This window comes from Archocentrus centrarchus, chromosome 24, assembly GCF_007364275.1.
Source record: "Archocentrus centrarchus isolate MPI-CPG fArcCen1 chromosome 24, fArcCen1, whole genome shotgun sequence".
In the NCBI taxonomy this organism is placed as follows: Eukaryota; Metazoa; Chordata; class Actinopteri; order Cichliformes; family Cichlidae; genus Archocentrus; species Archocentrus centrarchus.
The window spans coordinates 23,128,933-23,144,168 of NC_044369.1; the positions used below are offsets into that span (position 1 = coordinate 23,128,933).

General features: G+C 43.1%; 1 protein-coding gene and 1 pseudogene across 1 annotated transcript in view; both read left to right on the forward strand.

Moving 5' to 3' along the window:
- LOC115774096 (PH-interacting protein-like) lies at positions 1-8,000 on the forward strand (annotated as a pseudogene).
- LOC115774649 (PHIP subunit of CUL4-Ring ligase complex) overlaps positions 7,955-15,236 on the forward strand; it is a 27,682-nt gene continuing 20,400 nt past the window's right edge. The window contains exons 1-4 of the mRNA XM_030722007.1: positions 7,955-8,086; positions 9,499-9,599; positions 12,296-12,394; positions 13,602-13,758. Coding sequence (XP_030577867.1) covers positions 7,955-8,086; positions 9,499-9,599; positions 12,296-12,394; positions 13,602-13,758 — 489 coding nt within the window. The remainder of the gene's footprint in view (positions 8,087-9,498; positions 9,600-12,295; positions 12,395-13,601; positions 13,759-15,236) is intronic.

Genomic DNA, 15,236 nt, shown 5'->3' on the forward strand with positions numbered 1-15,236 from the left:
GAGGCAGCCTCTTCCTGGTGGATAAACAGTGACAGCTACAGGGCAGCCACCTAGACCCACCACACAGGCTCTGGCGCTGCCCTGGCAAACAACACCAAAATGGCTTCAGACAGTACACACATCGCGCAGTTGACTTCTGGTGAGTAAAGGAGATCGGAAAATATGTCATGGTTGTTGTAATATCCCCCCAATTTCCTCGGTGCCCTCTTCTAACGCAGCTCCCGTCCTCTTCTCCCCCTTCAACCATACCAGAACTGTACTTCCTAATAGCCCGATTTCTAGAAGCTGGACCGTGTCAAAAAGCAGCCGAGGTTGGTGTTTTTGCATTTTAGGATAATTTATAATATGTCCGCAATTGTCACGAGGTGTAATTCTGTATTTTTATGCTATTTTCAGACCCTGATAAGGGAGGTGGAGGAGAAGGAGGTAAGCAGTCAGCAGTACGAGAGAGATGCTTCTCTCTGCACTGTACTTTGTGATGTTGCTTTGACTCTGATTTACCATTTACTGTTTTAAAACATCACTTGATGCATTTATAAACCGGATGATCACGCTCGACACTATTTTTCCATCTCAGCTGCTGCCCAAAAGGCTGGACTGGACGGGGCAGGAACACCCCGGGACGTACGAAAATTTGGTAAGGGAGCTGTATAACTGAGGAAAAAGTTTTTAGAGAGCAAAATAAAAATTGAATTTCCCGCAATTTTTAAATCAGGTGGTGAAGCACAAACTGAAAACGACTTTGCAGGGCGAGTCGGCTGCAGGCTGGGGCTGTTTTTGGAGCACCGAGGGCTCCGGTCCCAACCTTCTAGCGCACCACGGCGTGCGAGTTTAGTGCCATGCATGTCCAAAAGGTTGTAAGAGTTGTTGGTTAAAAATGTGTGTGAAATGTTGATACGTCATGAGTGTTGTGGTGTAGGAGCGCCAGGATCCGGAGGAGGGACTCCCTGCGCCACGAGCCAGAGAGAGATGGAGGCGCTCTTGTCCTGCAAGAACCATAATTTGTGTGCATGGGTTGAAAACACACAGGGGGGGCAAGAGTTAGAAAACAGGACTTTTTTTTTTTCCCCTTTTCTTTCCTTTTTTTTTTTTGAGGAGAATATAAAGAGTATAGTCAGTAAAGCTGGAGTAACTGCTCCCTTTTGAGGCAGCCCGTGGTTGTTGTGGAGCCGAATTGGAGAGCGGTCTCTTTGGGCAGCTCGGAGGTACGAGCTCGGACGGAAAAGGAGATGGGGGGATCAGTTGGTGTGAAGATGCGAGGTAACGTTTAGCTGATATCTTATAATCGCAGTATTAATTGGAGCGCTAATTGTCATGTAAACAAACGGGGCTTCGCCTGAAAGCGACGTTACGCATGGGGCGTGGAGTGAATTCATCATCGCTTACATATTTGTTTCTGAGCCAGACTGCTGAAAGCGCGCACTCCCAATTTTTTCCCCCCTTTCTTTCCGCCCCATATTTTAGAAGTTTTATTTTAACACTAATTTAGAAACAGCGACCTGTGCCCCGTTTGATCTACAAACACCTCCACGCTTTATTTGGGATTTCCGGCTTCATATCCAAAGCAAAAACGGAAGAACACCCGAGACTAGATGGCGTTTAGTGTAGCTTGAACGGCATGTAAATGTATAGGTTTAAGAAATTATTGACAGCGTCTTTCTGCCCGCTTGTGTTTTTTTTTCTCTCTCTTCCTGCTTGGCTCGCTGGGCTCTCCGTACCTCCTCCTCCCTTCCCCAGTCTTTCAGCCTGCCTCCTGTCTATTGTGCATAATTTCCCGTATTAAAAAAAAAAAATACTGCGGAGAGGTTTTAATTGTTAGACCAAGTGGAAGCAGGGAGGTTAGAGGCAGAAGCGCAGGATCTCGGTTGGATTTATTTATTATATATTTATTTATATATTTTTCTGTGGGCGTTTGTAGTTAGATGTCTGGGGCTGCTACAGAAGGGGGTTGGGCATCAATGAAGAATCAACAATGATACTGTAATAATTAACAGTATTAATTGCGGCTAATTAATGAAGGCGGATTAATTAGATGCGTGATTATTTTCATGTTGCATTTCAAACTGATCAGGAGCACGAAGCACAATGAATTATGGACGTGTTTTTGATTGGAAATAGAAGCCCGAATCATTATAAGCACAAATATATTTAGACTCATTATTTAATTTTAAATTTTTTTTTAAAATTGTCAGCATTAATGCAGTGCATGGAGGTGCATTTGAATGAATGCAAATCTATGTCAGAGGCAGTAATGCATCAGGTGAAAGATGTTTGTAGGGTTTTGAATGGAGAGCAGGGTAGTGGATAATAATAATCATTATATAGAGGGTAACTTGCAGTGGTGCGTAGGGCCATGTGCTTTGTGGTGCTGCAGCCCTGGCTGGGGGAGTGTTATCCATTACCCTTCAGAAGGAGGAAAATGGAGCAAATTGTTATTGCACATCACTCAGTTTAGCGTGTTGTGTTGTGTGCGCGCGTGTGTGTGTGTCGGTAGTGGAGCTGCTGTGACCTGAGAGAGGCTGATATGTGCTTAGAACACTGATCACGTCTGTGAACCAGAAAGGAATGTTGAAACGCAATTAAGGGGTCATTAATTGTGTGTGCCGATTCAGTGTGTGTGCGGGTGTGTGTGTGTGTTGTGGAATAATTGTTTAATTTCAGGCTTATGTGTCCTGAAACAAAGCTGATGACTGCAACGTCTAATGTTGAATGAATACATTTAAAACGATCTGGCTTGCTTCAGGTAAGCACCATGCTGCATGCTCTGCATTATTCCCCTCCGTCTCTCTTTCATCCTGCCTGTGCTGTATCGCCTGTTCTTCCAGTCACTCAGGCGTGTGTGTTTCTTTAGAAGTAGGCACGCAGGAGGGTCCCCATGTGTCAGTGGAATCAGAGAAGCACTGTGTTTATAACAGGTAGGTTTCATTCTGCTTCATCCTTATGTTGCCCCACCCCCCCCCCCCCCCCCCCCCCCCCCCCCCCCCCCCCCCCCCCCCGCCTCCCCCCCCCCCCCCCCCCCCCCCCCCCCCCCCCCCCCCCCCCCCCCCCCCCCCCCCCCCCCCCCCCCCCCCCACACACACACACACACACACAGACACACACACACACACACGCCACGCCCCCACCCCCCCAGCTGCTGGGAGCTGTATCATTTACAAGCTTGCAGCTTTTTCATTTTGTTGTTTAGATACAGCACAATCAATGTTTTTGTCAGTGGTTATTAGGTGTTTAAAATCATTTGAGGTTTGTAAAAAAAAAAAAAAAAAGTGGAAGTGACCTTGATTTTTCTGCTTTTGCTGAAAATACTTTTTAAGAGTTTGAAACTAAAGGGTTTTGAGACCGATTTCTTTTTACTTTGCAACCACGTTTTGCTTTCAAAATGTTTTCACCCCCCTAAAGGACCTGATAGATTTGTAGATGATTATTATTTATTTTTGGTGAAAATTGGTGTAGTAATTGTGGAACCATTTGTAACCTCACAGAGACATTTCTTTTTCACACCGCTTTTGTCAGGGTCGCTGCAGCCAGGCAGCAGAAAACTGTAGAGCTGGGGAGGGGGTTTGATGTCTTGACGCCAGCAGCTTTTGGCAGCAAAGCTCTTTGAGCACATTTCTGTCAGCCCCCCCCCCCCCTTTTTTTTTTTTAACTCTACTGACCTCCCCCCACTAGCAGTAGGTGTTTTGTGGCCATTTACCAGCCTGAATGCAGATTTAATCTGAGCGCATGCTTGTGTTCAGGTGAAGCTCTACAGGCACATCACTCCAGACCACTGCTGCAGGTCTGCACCAGAGTTTGTCCGCTGCTGGAGAGGGAGGTTCCCTGCCAGTGGTGCCCGGGCTCACCAGCCTTCTAGGAGCTGGCAGGCAGAATCTTCTCCGCACCGCCAAGAGTGAGTTTGTGTGCAGTGCATGAGTATACCTAAATATACACACGTGCAAAAAAACACCCACTCAGTCAGCTCCTGTGCCTTCTGCATGTATGTGTTGACTAACCAGGGGATACAGTCATTTTGGTCCTTATGCAAATGTAAGTGCATAAAGAATCTCACATTTAATGATAGCTTTATATATGTTTATGCATCTGTGTTGTGTTTGTGTAATTTCAGGTTGCAAACATGTTGTGTGGAAAGGCTCAGCACTGGCTGCGCTGCACTGTGGACGACCACCGGAGCCACCTATTATCTATGGGAGCCCGCCAAAATATTGGTAAGGAACATGCCAGTTTTAGCAAATTAAGCCCTTTTTTTAATATTAATATTTAGTCTATGAGTCATATATTGCATTTTGAAAGTAATGTTACCTAAAAGAAGGGCGCATGTTTGCATACAGACTTCCTTTTTTCTTTTGAAGGGGTACTACTATGCTTCACCTTACCCATATTAAACATGGCCAAAGTTTCAAATAATCAGAGGACATATCTACATGTAATCCAAAAGTTCAGGCTTCAGACTGCTCTAAATGCTCTGTTTGGACAGTTTTTTTTTAACTCATGGTTCTGATGTCAGTATCAGTGAGAGTGGATATCCTCAATATGGTCATCTCGGTCCAGGATTATCCTTGCTTGCGGAGATGCGCATGGACAGCTGCGGACACCAGGGATGTGTAGTCCTTCCTTCCTCTTTTTTTTTTTTTTTCCCATGTCCTCTTGGAGTCCGCCTGAAGTATGGATGTGAATTTGGTGCACTGGCTGCAAAAAACTGGAGGGCACACAGACATCTGTATGGAGCCTCACATTCCCCCACTGATTATGAAATGTGATGGGCCCGAGGATCCTAGTGGATGCCAAAACTGCAACACCAGCATCAGATACACAGCTCCCTGACTGTGACCCACCTGCAGTTCAAACCTTCTGTCTGTTAGGGGCAGCCAGTCAGAAGAAGGGGAGCCAGGATGCTTCTGAGGGGCTGCACTAAGGATAAATAAGGATTATTTTGAATCGTGAATAATGCAAAACCCATCCAGAGGAGTCCAAGAATAAAAATATGCAGGTTGACCTATTTTAATAGGTCACTTTAAAATATTTCAGCATGTCAAATCCTTCCTGTATCTGTTGTTGTTTTCTCTGCATTCTGTTTAATGATGTCCTTCCTTACTGGTGTGTATGTTTTTTCTTGACATCCAGTGGAGACGAGCTTCTGCCGTCGACTGAATGGCTCCTACCGTCTCCGTCAGCTGGTGCCCACGGCCGTGTACCAGCACATGAAGATGCACAAGAGGATCCTGGGACACTTGTCGTCCGTGTACTGCGTGACCTTCGACAGGACGGGGCGACGCATCTTCACTGTAAGGCTGAAGTCTTCGCACACGCTCGCGCTTTGTTTGATGGCGCGTTGACATTAGCGGGGATGCGTCTCACTGCTTGTGGACCGGAGCGTCTTTAGTTTGATCTCAACGAGGCTGCTGCGCAATTGTGACGGCTCTGTGTTTGTTTAGAGTCACCTCTTGTGTTCCGCGTGAGATTGTTACAAGGTGCCGCTTGCTCACCAAGATGCACAAGCATCTGCGTTTCATGCTGTAACAGTTCTGCTCGGAGGTAATTACTGTTTACCTGACTGTGGTAGGACGCTTTTACTCAGTGACTCACAGCTAGAACCTGTTGGGTTATATTGGTGGGAAAATTCACACAGCTGTGTGGTCATAATCACGGTTAATGAAGTGAAAGCGTTTATCTCAAAAGAAGTAAGCTGACCTTTGCCCTGTGGATTCCTGGTGTTTACATTTGCTGCGCGTCTTTTCCACGTAGTTGTGATCAAGGTACAGCTTCTGGTAATGTGCTAAATATTGAACGCACAATGAGACAGTGTTGATTTAATGTTGCCGTCCTTCTGTTTGGAATCTTGAGTCAAACACTGCCTGCTGTTATACACCATTTTCAGCTTTCACTTCTTAAATCTCTAAAAATGGCTGGCTGCTGAGAGGGAGGGGGGGGGGGGGGTTAGATTGAGTCCCTCTGTGTCTTTTTTTTTCCTGTTATCTCTCTTTCTCTCTCTTTTTCTCTCCCCCTGTCCTCATGCTATGCTGCCCCTCCTTTGTTCCTTTCTCTCCCTCCCCCTCTCCTCCACCCCCCCCCCCCCTCACTTCGTCTTGCTATTTCTCATCATAACTGGAGAAAATGTTTCCTCTGAGGCGCTGGCTAAGTGCCAGAATTAAAATTCATTTTTGCTCACTCTCTCTCTCTCTCTATCTTTTCTTTTTTTCCCTCCTTCTCTCCACTACTTCTTTTTTTTCCTCCTTTCATCACATGATCATTTTTATTTATATATTTTCTTATTTTTGGATCTCTTCAGTCTTTTTACTCGGGCTCTTCTGCAGTTGCAGGCAGATTAATTGATCAGTGATCATGCGGCCTAAAGATTCACCGGGATCCTAGAGCTCAATGAACAAGTGCACGTAGGTTTGGTCAAACAATTTTATTGCCAGTCAGTTATATTGACTTGTGTGATATGGCTTTTAAAAAAAAAAAGAAAAAAAAAGGCAAATTCTTGCGGCCACTTGAAAAGACAAAGCAAGAGCAGTTGTATGGGCTGGTCGTCCTTGTGACTGTGGTTAAAATCTAATCTGTAGCTGTGAGAAAACGGGGAGGATTGCACTTTGCTCTTAAATCTATGCTGGTGCAGATGGTGTGGCATGGCTTCTAAAATGCTTTGTAGTTATAAAAGGTCTGGACTTTTGGGGCAAGCAACACATCCCCCTGATACTCTCTATATGTACTGTATATGACAACATGTTGGTTATTTTATAAAGGGGAAAAAGATTAATTGTTTATTAACTTTACTTCATGCACCACCACCTTCTGCTGAGAGCATTGTAAACTGTGGAGTCAGAGCCATTCTGCTGGACAAACGTAATGATTTCTAAACTACTCCACCCCTTTTCTGTGTTACGTTTTCTTTAAAAAAAAAGTTTTCAGATTGGTTCATGTTAAAGGACATAAAGTCTGTGATTATTATTTGAATTTTAAAACAAGCGGACTTGATCGAGTCGCGTTGTGTTTTTCGTCTCTTCATCATGGTTACCTGTTACTTCAGTTATTTTGAGCTCCTAACTGAAACACAGATGGATCTGGCAACATGTTGAATCGCCAGCATTTTAACCCTCAACAGGCTGGATCACAGCCAGGAATTCTCCCCAAAGGCAGTTTCCATGATTGAGGTCTCGATCGTGCACTTCGACTGCAGATTAATGAGTGTTTAAGGAGCTGCATCTGAGCTACCAAATTTTCTTTATATGCTTCACTTACTAAGCTATTATTTAAAAATAAATTATAAATATTATACATAAATATGATTTGCATTTCTTTTGTTCTTTTGCTACAGAGTTACTACCTGATACACCTTTTTTTCTCCATTCTGCCAGTCGCGCTCTTATGTGCATGAAACCGGCTCTGGGTCATTACATCCATTCTGCTTACTGAGTCAAATGTAATCAGCCTAAGATATTCTGCAACCACAGTAACAGTCTGCCTGTTAATTTGGCAGTGTTTACTGTTGTTTTTGCCTTGATAACATTAGCCAGTGAATGTGTTTGCATGCCAGCTGCGGTCTTTTTCTCTTTACCGGTAATAATAAACTGATTACAGGACATGTAAATGCAGTGACGGTGCCTTGAAACATTTATTGTCGCTTTTTGTCAAAAAGCAAATTAATCATGAATCTATTTTTACATCTGAACACTCTCCTTCCCTCCTCTGTTTGTCTTCCAAATTTGCCAATCTGCTGAGAGTCCAGAGCTGTAGCATGCCCAGATATGTTTTAGAAGTCTTTCTCAACTTATGTGTCTTACTGGAATTGTTGCCCAGAAGCAGACTCGCTGATCTCCAATACGAATCTTCACTCGTGTCTGCTGGTGTTTTCTTTCTGTCCCAGGGCTCAGATGACTGTCTTGTGAAGATCTGGGGAACAGATGACGGGCGTCTGCTGGCAACCCTGCGCGGCCACGCTGCCGAGATATCCGACATGGCCGTCAGCTATGAGAACACCATGATTGCCGCTGGCTCCTGTGACAAGACCATCAGAGTGTGGTGCTTACAAACCTGCGCTCCTCTGGCTGTCCTGGAGGGACATGCAGCCTCCATCACCTCACTGCAGGTATGAGATTTGTACAGTAGGTTTGTGTGTGATTGTTTTAAGCCTGTTTATACTTTGTGTTCTTTGCCACTGTATTCTTTACAGACTGGGAGAAACCACCTAAATACTTAGATCACGACCAACTGCAACTGTAATTTGCTGTGGGTTTTACATGTAAGCAGATGAGGTCAAGAAGAATTCTCTAATAAAGGTTAAAGAGATGACGAGCGGAGATGACTATAAAAATAATGTGCCAATTTCCATAATGGAGTTGTATGATAATTTCTGTCATTTCTGTGGAGATTGAAGCGACAGAGCAAGAAGCTGTAATAGGTTTTTATTTAACAGGCAGCAGAATTCGTTCATTGGTGTTGGACTTTTTATGGGATCTGTTGGCAATAGAAACAACACAGAACACTGACAGTTATTTAACTTTAATTACCCAGTGTTTTCTTTTTTGTGTTAACTGTTTAAAGTGTGTTTTTAGGTTTTATCTGTGCACCTGCTTTTTACTGTAAACCTACACTCACTGGACACTATTTAGTCCTTGCTGGTACCTTGTTGGACCTGTTGGAACTACCCTGATTCTTCGCTGTATAGTTCAACAAGGTGATGGAAACATTCCTCAGAGATTTTGGTCCATATTGACATGATGGCATCATTCAGATGGTGTAGATTTGTCGGCAGCACATCCATGTTGGGAATCGCAGCATCCCAAAAAGTGCTCTATTGGATTGAGATCTTGTGACTGTGGAGGCCATTTGAGTACAGTGAACTCAAGAAACTGGTCTGAGATGATTTGAGCTTTGTGACATGGTGTGCTATCCTGCTGGAAGCAGCCATCAGAAGATGGGGTACACTGTGATTGTAAATGGATCGACGTAGTCAGCAATAACATTCAGGTAGGCTGTGGAGTTTAAATGATGCTTAGCTGGTACTGAGGGGCCCAAAGTGTACCAGGAAAATGTTGGTCAAATTGCCAAATTCTGACCCTACCATCTGAATGTTACAGCAGAAATTGAGACTCATTCAGTCACTGTTTTGCCAGTCTTCTGTTGTCCAGTTTAGGCGAGCCTGTGTGAATTGTAGCTTCAGTTTCCTGTTCTTAGCTGACAGGAGTGGGACTTGGTGTGATCTTCTGTTGCTGTAGCCCATCAACACCAAGATTCAAGGAGGCATTTTCGCCCAGAGAACTGGATGTTTTCTCTTTTTTGGACTATTCTAATCTCTCATCATGTCTACATGATGCCTAAATGCATTGAGTTGCTGCCATGTGATTGGCTGTTTCCGTATTTGTGTTAACAAGCAGACGAACAGGTGTACTTAACAAAGCGGCCAGAGATAGTGTGTGTGTCTTTTTTGTCCTCTGTTTTAAAAAAAAAATAATTTTTTTTTTACACTAAACTGTAATCTCTAATTGGTTGTGTTTGCAGTTTTCTCCTCTCTGTAGCGGCTCCAAGCGCTACCTGTCCTCCACCGGAGCTGATGGCACCATCTGCTTCTGGCAGTGGGATGCACGCACACTCAAGTTTGGGTGAGAAAAACACACGGTCTCACCTACACAAACACTTTTCACACGTTTTGTCAACATGTCATTGCAGCCCCTTTTCAGACATGGGGTACGTAACATGGTCGTCCTCATCGATCTGTTGAAGTGATGGCATTCTGTTGTTCAGACAAAGGTCGGGTTTAAGCTGATGCTCCTCACGGCTTCATTCAGACAATTGTGTGACACAGACAGAAAGTCACGGTTTGGATGCAGTATTTGGCATGAAATGATACACAGTGGTCTCAGTGGAGTAAAAAGACTCCTTCCTCTATGAATGATCTGAGTCTTCCTTATTGTTACCTGCATTTGCCCGTTCCTGCCTCTCATTTTTCCTGTCTGTAAACCTTGTCGCCACATTGTCTCTGCTCCTGGATGCAGAGAGCCTGTGTTTCATTAACGTCTCTGTATACTGTATGTTGGCCAGAAGCTTGTGCAGGCCCTTGGAAGTCAGTGTGGTGTAATCCTGTTATGTTAATTTAACTACTTGCAGTTTAGACACTGAAAAAATTACTAGGTCCTACCTAGTAACATTATCATGGCAAGTTTCTCAGAAAGAGGCATAAAGCGGATACATTTAAATGCCATCAGATGAATTGGAGGGAGTGCATGTGTGAAAGGGGCTTATTTTTGCTCATATTTGTGTTTGTTAGGTAGTTGGTGAAAATCATGAGAATGCTTTGTGTTACAATGTTGTATACAAGTTTGATCACACACTAAAGATTCTGTAAAATTGTATTGATCCAAGTACACATGGGTTTGTCACTTTATTTAATGGCCAGCTGGCCAGTTTCAGAAAACTGCCAGTCGCAATAGCTTAAAGGAAGCTAAACTCAGCAAACATGAAAAACCTTCTTTTTAAAAACACAAAGTGGCAGTTCTGTGTGTTACATTGTGTTGTAAAGGATTCTATTCTCGTGTGTGTGTGTGTGTGTGTGTGTGTGTGTGTGTGTGTGTGTGTGTGTGTGTGTGTGTGTGTGTGTGTGTGTGTGTGTGTGTGTGTGTCCAGTCAGAGGCCCAGTAAATTCACAGAGCGCTCCAGACCCGGCGTCCAGATGATCTGCTCCTCCTTCAGTGCAGGTGAACACTGCTCACTTTATTTTTTTATGCACGCTTCCAGAACACCGAAAGAGAAACAGAAAATGATGTGCACAGTTAACCCAGATTAACTGCAGAGCTAGCACAGCACACAGTGTGTGTGTGTGTGTGTGTGTGTGTGTGTTGCCACTTGTGTGGCTGCTGCTGCTTATCAGTAAATGTGGAATCATTGTGGTCTGTTTTTTGTGGGTATTTCTAGTTTGAGGATTTTAAAGATTACTAGTTTCCAAACGCTTGTACATTTGCAAATAGTTAATTGATAGCATTGTTTCCAAGGCAAATCAATGAATGTGACACACATATCAATTATTAATCTTTTATTTTTTATTATGTGCGCACAGGTGGTATGTTCCTCGCCACAGGAAGCACGGATCACATCATTAGGGTGTACTACTTTGGGTCAGGCCAACCAGAAAAGATTTCTGAGCTTGAGTCACATACGGTGAGTCAGCATAGATGCTTTTTGATTTTTACAAGAACTGCTTTGTTCCAAGTGCACTGTGTTGGCTTATTAATGAGACCAGCAAACAGACCTATTATCCTCTTCCTTATTTTCTGTCCTTTATATACTGTTATGATAACAGGTGTTTCAAATAATAAGACCGTTTGTGCAGATAATGCTCATTTTGAGGCTGTTTTTTTTTTTTTTTCTACTCTTGACTCTGTATGATCTCAGTGAGAGCACATATGGTCATCTCAGACACACCGCTCTGATTGTGAGCATCCAGCTGTTGTTTAAACCTTCTGTTTGTGAAGAGCAGCCAATCAGAAGGAAGTTAAAGATAAATAACATCCACGTTGAAATGTATAAAATGCAAAGCTACTTTAATAGATTCAACAAATATGGAGCTGGAAACAATCGTAGTAGGTCCACTTTAAAGCTGGATTTAAAACAGATTGTCAGGAATATTGTTGTTGTACATGAAATGTGGAATTGTAATTGAAAATCTGTGACATAAACAATAAGACAATAAGATGTTTTTTATTTGCTGAAAATTCAATTTATTGGTAACAAATAAATAAATAATAGGCTCGCGCTGACGTTTCTCGCTCATATTTTCCCACTTAGGACAAAGTTGACAGCATCCAATTTTCGCATTGCAGTGACAGGTGAGTTAACACAGATTGCTTTTGTGTATACAGTGTGTGTGTGTGTGTGTGTGTGAGACATACATAGTTAACGTGCACAGGAACCTCAGGGTGCTGTGATATGACTTGATGATGTCAGCAGAAGCACCAGCTTTACTTAATGTCTAGCACACATTTTCTCTCTCTCACACAAACACACATTCAGACACACTCTTATGCTTGCACATGGCATATTAAACTGTGTGCGTGTAGATGGGGTGTGCAGAAAAACAAGCTCAGCTGTAATTCCCCTGGGTTGCTGTAATCTAAGCAGAGAGGAGGGTAGACGGTGTATGCAAAGAGTCAGGGTGGTAGAGGTAAGGTGGAAATGCAGGAGTACATGTAATTACTGTTGATGTGTGGAAATGGAGGGAACCATTTTACTGCAGGAAGCTGATCTTGAAGTAAGTGTTATATTTTCAGTCACATAAGTGTGTGTGTCTGTGTATGTGTTGTAGGTTTGTGAGCGGCAGCAGGGATGGTACAGCTCGAATCTGGCAGCTTCACCCTCAGGGCTGGAAGAGCATTCTGCTGGACATGCAGACCAAATTACCCGGGTATGTGTCTCTGCACTGCTGTCAAAGCCTGGCCTTCCCATTAGCGCTTTTGTGCTTAGAATGAAGACCCTGCGAGCTGTGATCATCCTGGAGGTGATGATGTCAGTTTAAATTTTAAAGTAGTCAATCATCTGTACTGAAGTCTTAGAGCGACGAATCCTTCTTATCAACAGTGCAGGTTTTTGAAGTGAAAACACAGATTTAGGGATGCGTAATTAGTTTGTGCCAGCAGCACATTTTTTTGGGGGGGAATATTTACACGTGCTTTTGCTTATTTAAAGTACAATGATCTCCTGCATAATATAGAGCAGGTACATAGTTGAGTTGAAGAAAAACCACTTTCTCACCTGTGGGATAAAGTGGGGCATGGTGTTTGATTATCTGACTGCTCCTAAAGTTTATTCACACTATGTCTTTGTTGCCTGAATAAACACAACAAACCTAACGCAGCAACGAGATCAACTAAAATGCCTTCAGCTCAGATAATAGAAGAAGTTATTGGAATGTATTTAATGGACTTAAATGTATAACCAGCCTTAAAACTATTTTTAAGGCTTCTACCTTAACATTGTTCCTACAGTCGGTCTGGAAAATAAAGAAAGTCTGGGTCAGGGACGTGCAGCAAAAATTGGATGTGTTGGTTTTAACATTTTTCTTATGTAAACAGGAACAGCTGGGGTTGTGAATAATTATCTCAAGCTGCAGAAAGATAAGGTCTAACTGTCAGATTGGTCTGACTCCTCATTAATGGCGCAAAAAGGGACTGAGGAAAATAGAATACATTCCTCCCTCAGCATGAAAGGGCAGTTGATTGTTTCTTTTTTTTTTTCTATCTCTTATAACTAATGTGATTAGAAAGAAGATGTGTTTACTTTTTCATTGGATTAGCTTTTCTTATAGTATGGTTATATGGTCGAGGCCAAAGGTTTTGGCAGTGGCACAAAGTTTGTTTTTCATTTCCTGTGTCACTTCAGTGTTTACTTAGATTATTATTATTTTCTTTTTACATGTTTCTATGATACAGTGAAGAACAATCCCAAGAATTTGATACATTTCAAGAACTTTTATTGGCAAATCAATAAAAGCTGAATTTTGGTGTGATGCCACTGCTAAAACGTTTGGCTCTGACTGTATGTCTGTTTTTCAGAAAGATCGTAGTTGGGTTTAAATTTTAGTCCTAAAAATTGCGTCACTATTTTCCCGTCAGGAAATACAACCCTCCACCGCTGGAAGACAAGGTGACCAAGCTTAAGGTTACCATGGTGGCATGGGATCGCCATGACAGCGCAGTGATAACGGCGGCCAACAATCTGACGTTGAAAGTGTGGAACTCCATCACCGGAAATCTGGTCCATGTCCTCATGGTATGTGGGGACGTGACACTCAGTCACAAACGAAAATACACATCATAATACCATCATACAGTGTTACGTGTTATCCTCTAACAGCTCAGATCACTGCTGATTCGACCAGAATGCACTGCCAATAAACTTTGTATAGACATTCGTGGCCCTCAGAGGATAAACCCTGTTATTCGTAGTTATCCACAGATTGTGCTCTGGCTTAAAAAAAAGAACCCTGCTTGTTTTCATTGAGTGTGAACTACCGTATTTTTCGGACTATACGTCGCTCCGGAGTATAGGTCGCACCAGCCAAAAAATGCATAATAAAGAAGAAAAAAACATATATAGGTCGCACTGGACTATAAGTCGCACTTTTTTGGGGGGGAGGGGGGTTGATAGAATCCGAGACTCAGAGCAGAAATTCCATCTTGAACGGCAATTTAAAATAATAATGGATTAAAGAACAGGACGAACACGGTTACGCCTACGTTATGCTAACGTAGCACATTCAGCTACATGACGCACAACGAACACGTGTTCGGTATGTTAACGTAACATTAAGTTATTCAGATAACCATAGCATAAAGAACATACTAACTGGTTAACCAAACCATCAATCCATTGAATTCTTCATCCTCGGTGTCACTTCTAAACAATTCCGTACACTCCGTAGACGAAGCGCCGCTTCCTCTTCTGTGTCGCGTTAGTCAGACTCGTCGTCAGCTGCAGTTCCAATTATTCCAGCCTTTCTGAATCCCAACAGGATGGTTTGTCACTGAAGCCCATGTTTTCTTGATCCATCCAATGACTTCCAGGAAAGTTGGGTGGCGCATTCTCCCAGTTGCCGTTAAGCTGTGCTCTCCATCCATCATCCACTGCGCCCACAGGTTACGCAAGACTGCCTTAAAGCTGCAGTTCACGGAGATGTCAAGTGGCTGGAGTATTTTGGTTCATGTGTTATAAATGTCACATATACGTCGCTCCGGAGTATAGGTCGCACCCCCAGCCAAACTATGAAAAAAAGTGCGACTTATACTCCGGAAAATACGGTAATTGTCATGTTCAAGAAACCAGTTTGAGTATGGCTGTAAGCGGGGCCCGAAGTGTGCTAAGAAAATTGTTACGAGGCAAGATGGCGTTTATGTTGTTTATGTTTACACGAGAACATTTTCAGGGGAAATGTCTCATTTCCTTTTACACGGAAACGCAAGATGTTGAAAATGCTGCAGTTCCCATTGCCAGGCCACAAGTAGGCGGTGTGAATATAGGAGCTGCAACTGTAGTATGCATGTGCCACTGTCCCCGTTTTCAAGACGTAGCGTTTTCTCCCGTTTACACGGAAAAGGAGACCGGAGCGTTTTCGAAAATGCTCCACTGTGGACACCGATTTTCAAAATTGTTTTCACACCATTCTCGTGTAAACGGGAGGCCGAAACGCATCAAAACTTTACTGTTTTCATCTGAAAATGTTCTCGTTTAAACAGGGCGTCAGTGTGGTC